This window comes from Amphiura filiformis, chromosome 1 (assembly GCF_039555335.1).
Source record: "Amphiura filiformis chromosome 1, Afil_fr2py, whole genome shotgun sequence".
NCBI classification, from domain to species: Eukaryota; Metazoa; Echinodermata; class Ophiuroidea; order Amphilepidida; family Amphiuridae; genus Amphiura; species Amphiura filiformis.
The window spans coordinates 90,345,700-90,353,202 of NC_092628.1; the positions used below are offsets into that span (position 1 = coordinate 90,345,700).

General features: G+C 38.0%; 1 protein-coding gene across 1 annotated transcript in view; it reads right to left on the reverse strand.

The window, feature by feature from the left end:
• LOC140168659 (uncharacterized) overlaps positions 1-7,038 on the reverse strand; it is a 60,249-nt gene extending 53,211 nt beyond the window's left edge. Inside the window, exons 1-3 of the mRNA XM_072192076.1 lie at positions 6,852-7,038; positions 5,202-5,359; positions 302-393 (exon numbers count right to left, since the gene is read on the reverse strand). Of these exons, the coding sequence (XP_072048177.1) occupies positions 302-393; positions 5,202-5,359; positions 6,852-7,038 (437 nt within the window). The remainder of the gene's footprint in view (positions 1-301; positions 394-5,201; positions 5,360-6,851) is intronic.
• Between the last annotated feature and the right edge of the window lie 465 nt (positions 7,039-7,503).

Genomic DNA, 7,503 nt, shown 5'->3' on the forward strand with positions numbered 1-7,503 from the left:
AATTCCCATGCTTAACTCAATTTGGCCACACTATGGACTTGGGTGGGTTTTGTATTCATATATTCAATTATTTAAATAGGTTGTAATAACAAGGCAAGTGAGTCATTTCTATGAGTGATATATACCTTGATGAAATCATTTCTATAAAACGAAGTGGCTGTCTATTTTCGATTCAGTGTTTCTAATGAGCAGACATAAGACCTTCAGACGTTTGTTTGCATCAACTTTGAATTTGTAATGAATAGATAATATTTATACAACCAAATGTACAATATAAGACCTGAGCATATTGAATGCTTACCTGAACCTTAGTGGTCCTACGTTTGTCGACGGTGCTATCCATGTTGTTGAGAGTGACGCTTTGTTGTTAGAACTCCTATGAGCCCATGCATTCTTAAGCGAAAAATTATTGAGAAAAAATGTTAGTATAATCATACATTGTATTTCATGTACATCTTGTCTTGGTAAAGAGATTTCTTTCAAATCAAACCTGGTATTTTTAAAAGAGATTAATTTACAACTTCATCTTTTAAATAGTATTTAGTATTAATATTTTAGTGTGCTAAACCTCTGTACAAAGATATAGGGACGGGTGGCCAAACACGATTAGTACAAATGTATATAGTGTTGTGAATAGCATCATGCTTATGTAACTCGGAAATATTGATTTTGAGATGTAGCCAAACAAAGGAACTATTTCCTTTTGTTTCCTGTTGTTTTGGAAACAATTTCAATGGTGTTTTTTACAAAATCCAGCGTTGTTACACAATGCTGCTTTAATCTAGTTTAAGTTTCAAAATAAATATATTTTGACTTTAATCCATTAACTAGAGCGGTTACCGCACCAAAGCTGAACCATGGCTCCGCACAAATTATATACCAACTAACATTATCGTACATTTGCAATGACCCCGAGGTCACACGGGGAATGTGTAAATATTATGCTGCGAGCTATAAACAGCAAATTTTAACAGTATGTTCATGGCGGCGAACATGTAGCTTCTGTTTTGATAACTCGGAGGGGGGGGGTCGTTCCGAATGTCCTGCAGGCATTCTTCGCATCATGAAGAAGCTCCTACTTCCGGTAATACCGCGCAAAATTTATACCGGTGTGTTTATAGTGCAAATATCTCGCGAAAATGTCCTTTGGTTGAGAAGGATATCGATGTACCGTACATACATATACTGCTAGTGTTTTTAGTAGGCAAGTATCCGGATAATTTCTGACCGGATAGAAATTATAATACTAATATGAAATTTAAAAAAAGTAAAATATTAAGTTCGGCAGAGGTGGGGCTCGAACTCACGCCGCGCCGCTATCATGGACACTGTGTGAGCCTAACGGCCGCGCCTAACGGGTTAGACCGCTCGGCTACCTGACTTGTTGGTATCTATCTTGAAACTTATTTGAACATATAATCGCAACTTCAACATAGGCCTACCACGTGACAAACAAAGACAGAATACGTACCGCCTAGTGTTTATTAATAGCGCACAATTGTTGATAACTGCAACTGTGTATACTACATACAGAAATCCGACAATAAATGGACCGCTATACATGCACAATACATATCGATTTTGACTCGCCGGACTGCACGTGCTACTCGTATATACTCGTGTGTCAGTATATGGAGCCTACCATTTTTCTTGTACACACGTTCGATGTTTTTATCATTTATATTTACAAAAAATCCACATTAGACCCCAAAGTTTATTTCAAAAAAAAAAAATTAGATTACCATAGAAACGAAACAGTAATCTTTCAGTAATTTGTACATTTTCTATCTTCATTCCCACTAATTGAAAAAAAATATTTTGGCGTATTTAAAATTGAAATAAAATTCTCTGCCTCCTTAATAAACGACATCAAATGTGCCACAATTGGGTATCACGAATCGTTATATGATGTGCAGTGAATATTCATATATTCTTTTATACATAGGATGCTTCAGTTTTGACACAAAAATATTTCATTGAAACCATTCTGCGCCATGATTACGTGCACCGGTTCAAATCCTTTGTTTGGAGCCAATCAATAATTTCACGTACAGCCTCTATGCAAATTAGAGTTTACACACGCTGCAGCTGGGGTATCGACCACACTGGGTATCGACCGAAGCTGGTTGCCGTTAGTGATCGAATGCATGAGCTTATTTGCTTTACTGAATCGATTTACTGGATTAATTTCCTGTTAACTGGGTTTAATGCCACAAAGGTCGAATCGGGCTTGCCATGGACCATGAGTGCATCATGTATAATTTTATCCGGTCAGAAATTATCTGGATACTTGCCCACTATAAACACTAGCAGTATATGTTGTACGGTACGATATCCTTCTCAACCGAAGGATATTGTCGCGAGATATTTGCACTATAAACACACCGGTATAAATTGTGTGCCGTATTACCGGAAGTAGGAGCTTCTTCATGATGCGTAGGATGCGCGCAGGACATTCGGAACGATTCTCGCCCCCAAGAGTTATCAATACAGAAGCTACATGTTCACCGCTATGATCATAATATTGTTGAATGGGCTGTTTATAGCTCGCGCCACAATATTTACACATTCCCCGTGTGTGACCTCGGGGTCATTGCAAATGTACGATAATGTTAGTTGGTATATAATTTGTGCGGTTAAACGGTGGCACACTATAGACGAATCCAAATACACGCATTCCTACACCTGACTAGCAGCCTTTAGTTGGTCCCCATCGGCTGCAATGCATCCAAAATGTGAAATAATTCGGCCTTGAGGGAAATTTTAAACTGCATTCCATCACCCGTTTTACACCTTCCGCGAAAACACAGGTAGACAAAGGAATGATTTAAGTTTACAACACAATACAGTTCCAACAGTTGTGCAAATAAAAGCCGCCTTACACCTAGATAAGGTCCAGGAGGGTTAATAGAATAATACAACAGAGATAATTCCATGGAGCTATTAAGAATGGAGAGGCAATAGATTATGTAACGCATTGTACACTTGTGCCGATTTGAAACCTGAGAAGCTATTCATCGAAAGGTACCTTTTGTTTGGGACAAAGGGCTTCCACCATTAAATCGGTAAGCTGACCAGACAGTGTATTAACGCTTTACCTAGCAGACTACTGTCAATAAGTGATCAAACGAAAGTCGCGTGAAAGCGCTTACTATAACGAAAAGTACCTTTTGTTGTTATACCACTCAAGGGTGTAATTGAGTAGCCGTAAGCTCAAAAGGCACACATTAGCCGCTGATGCAGTTCGTTGTCACCCCACTGACTGTAGGTGCTTCATTTAAATAAATTGAATGCGCTTGCTGAATGATTACATATCAAGGCTGCCATGTCTGCATGTCTATTACTGTATAATGGTAATAGCTACGTATAGGCCTACATGTAACATATAATAAGTATACCGGTATAGGCCTATATTAAAGTTGTTTCACAAATTGACATTTTATTTTATCTTAAGAAGGAGAATGTCATAAACAGTGGCGTACTGAAGGGGGGCAGCTCTTTTGTGAGAGGTCTTGGGAGGGGATGAGGGAGGAAGAGGTGGAGGAGGGGACATGAAGAATGAGATGGGGCTGGAGGAAGAGAGAAAGAGGGACAAAAAGTATGAGGGGATGGAGAAGGGAAGGGAGATAAGAAGAGGGAGTGATACTTTAGCAAGGAAAGAATAAGTACAGAGAAAGGAAAAGAAAGGAATAACAAATAAATGTAGGCCTTATAATAATTATTATAGAAACTAAACACAGCCCCCCACAAAGGCCTAACACTAACAGCACTATAGGCAGCCATTCGATGATGTCAATGCCTTTATGCGTTACGTATTTAAAACGCCCAGTCAGATGTATTTTACACCTGCCAAGCACAAGTCACCCAATTTCGAAAATTGGACGTTGAATGTACACTCTCATGAATATTGATTGGCAACATTTTCCAATATGTCAGCGCTCAAATCGGACACAATAGAACAATAGACCATTCAGTGCGCTGGATAATTCCGCAGGTAATCCCGTCGCATCTATTCATAGATGTACAAATGGATGAACAAAAGGGCTATGTATGAATAGATGCGACAGGATTACCTCTATTGTATATATTATTCTATTAACCCTCCTCGTCTTTGCATCTTCTCCAGGTGTTAGGCGGCTTTTATTTGCACAATCGGGCGCTCAAAACCCCAGGTTGGTGCTAGCGGGAAACCAAAGATGGCCGACCAAATCCTGCCCATGACTTCCCTCGTTGGATTCGTCTATAGACAAATCTAAATTCACGCATTCCTACACCTGACTAGCAGCCTTTAGTTGGGTAGCCGTCGGCTACAATGCACTCAAAATGTGAAATGATTCGGCCTTGGCGGAAATTTTAAACTGCATTCCATCACCCGTTTTACACCTTAATACATAATAATCGGATTAACTACACGCGGTATCTATGAATTGATGTACTTGTGAACAAAATGACTATGTATGAATAGATGCGATGGGATTACCTGCGGAATTATCTCTATTATATATATTATTCTATTAACCCTCCTCGTCCTTCTCTAGGTGTTAGGCGGCTTTTATTTGCACAATTAGACGCTCAAAACACCAGGTTGGTGCTAGCGGCTACCCAAAGATGTCCGACCAAATCCTGACCATGACTTGGCTCGTTGGATTCGTCTATAAACAGCAAGGGTATCGGTACATATACAAGGATTATCGTATACGGTATACTCAAAATGCGGTATACGCCGTAGAAGTGACGTCATAATCGGATTAACTACCATAGCAATAGTGAAATACAGTTTTTGAATAAACCGCCCTGCACTACAAGCAGATTGCACTAATCCCCTGTGTATGTCAGCAAACATAAATTGAATACAATACCGCTCTTTTCAAAGATACTTATCTTACAGGTGCGAGTGATCAGCCTTTCTTTAACATCTATGGTTCAATGCATCGGTACCGCGTGAACGTTGTAGTGCAGGGCGGTATAGTCAAAATTGTATTCATCTATTGCTATGGTAGTTAATCCGATTAACTACGTCACTTCTACGGCGTATATTCACTATAAACACGCTCCTTGTTATATCATTTAGGAGGGCTAGTGATATACAGTATTGTTCCTTTGTATTGGTTGATCGATAATGTTCATTTTAGGGACAGTTGGGCTAGCTTTTTTAAATTTTTGGCGTAGTGGATGAGTGGCCTGTTGTTTATGGTACTTACATCAGATCCCGTGCCGCAACTCAGGTATTGTGTTTGGGCTGGAGCTTGACCATTGAACCGTCCAATTGGCTCATCTGTTGATCCAAAGTCATTGTTTAATCGCCGAGCTTGAACGAAGAACCCCTGAAATTGTTGCCCACTTGGTGAGCTTATTGTAACTGGTGTTTGTGAAAAAATGTAGAAATGATTATTCACATTCATATCTCTGAAAATATCATATTTTTTATGATGTAGATAGTGGCATAGTGCATTGCAATTATTACTAAGGCCCCGCACAATGGGGATTAATGATTAATAGGTTAGGCTAAGACCGACAGAATCAATATTAAACCATACAGACTATTGCAAATTATACAATGACGGTAATTGTTATATATTTTAAGGTAAAGAATAAAACAGTAAAACAGCATACTATTTCCTGTACTTTATATGTATAGACTACTAGAAAAGCTTTAGCTTGTTTCATCCAATGCTCAGCTCCAAAAGTTATATCCGATTAAGGGCTGGGGTATGAACGATTGGACAGTATTTTTGTGAAACATGAGAGCACATCAGACATATCGAATTTCATTCTGAATACGAAGAATGTCCTTCTGATATCAAATCATTTTGATTTTTTGAAATTTGCGATATAATGCACATTTTATGGCTAATGATTAAAAATTGATATTTTTGACATTTAACAGCCATCGAAGTAAACTGTACTTCAAGTGTATGTAGCTGGGATGATAAGCCGACGATCAATTGAAACATTTGACCGTATCGTATTGAAGATGGATTCAACATGTTCAAGATGGATTTTTTGCCCCAAAACACCAAAACAAATTAGGTCTTTTGGGGGAAAAATGTACGTTGTATATCTTCAATATGAAAGGTAAAAAATTTCAACACTTGGCCTCAGGGGCCATTCAAATTTTCTGAGTATGTACCACTATTAAGAACCTTTTTTTTTTCAAAAGCCCCTCCCACATCCAAAATTGGTACATTACAAGTACATTCCAGTTCTGATCAACACTTATTTGTATTTAGGTTCAGTACATATCACCTCAAACTTCAATAGATTTGATGATATCAGAACAATGTTCAGGAATTCAGAAATTTTACCCCACACGAGACTCAAATTCAGTGTCCTTAAATCCGCCATTTTAGGCTAATTCACTACATTTATGAGCACCATAATGTAAACTAATGGAAAGCACATTTTCTATCAATATTATTTGACACCATCTTTCGACACATCCCAATAAATATTATATTTAACCCGTGCGGTTTATGCAGACCTTTTTCAGAATAGTCTTGGCACTTCGTGAATAAATATTCCATACTAAATGTCAAGTCTGTATTATTGAAAAATAACACCTTGATGTTTGCAGAAGTTCAGCCTACAAGTCATATATTTTGAAAATTTGCTTGATTTATTGTGATTAATATATCTTGAATATCTTAATATTTGAATCCTTCTACACACTCGCTATAAAATGATCAATGCAATTTTTACCAAAGTATCATTCGCAGGATGCTGTGCCTTTGGTAACGTAGACAAAACTTATTTAAAACAAGAAATATTATGCTGTTGCGCATTTGTTTTAATTTAAAACAAAAATGCGATTGTGCAATTGTTTTTTTACAGCTTGGAAATTGATTGCTTACCTGTTACAGTTGAACCAGGTAGATAGGCTGCCGGTGAAATCTCTATAGTATATGGTGATGGTGATGTTTGTGGACCGGCAGGATGCCCAGGCACCAAACTAGTACATGCCGAAAGTGGTGGCCCTCCTGGTAGAGCAATACCACGACCGACCAGGCATAATAACGTTAGCCACAATGTGGCCCACATTTTAAAAAGCGTGTCTGTTGAATAATAAAAAGTAAAGATTGTGATTTGAGAAATCCAAACCATGACTAAAAGCTCTTCAAATATTCCGACACAATCAATAGAGGAAATCGGCATATCGGTGCCCAATTTCGCGATACCAGCTTTCATTAACCTACCAATTGCGCTATAGACTCTGCTATTTCTGAAAGCAATAATTTCAATTTTAGTGAATCATCTTCTGAGTATGGTTTCAGATTGTTCTTTTTCAAATTTCAATATTTTTCATCAAAACGGAAACGAAGCCATGAGCAACTAATAGTTTTGGAAGGTAACATACAAATATACACATACAAGCAAATATAGCCCTTTCGGCAGAATATACCATCATTCTAGATTGTAGGTAAAGTTGATGTAAAGGTGATCAGTCAATTGACTTAACTGTTGTGATGGGATTTTGTTCAAAAAGTAAAACTAGAGCTACTGTGG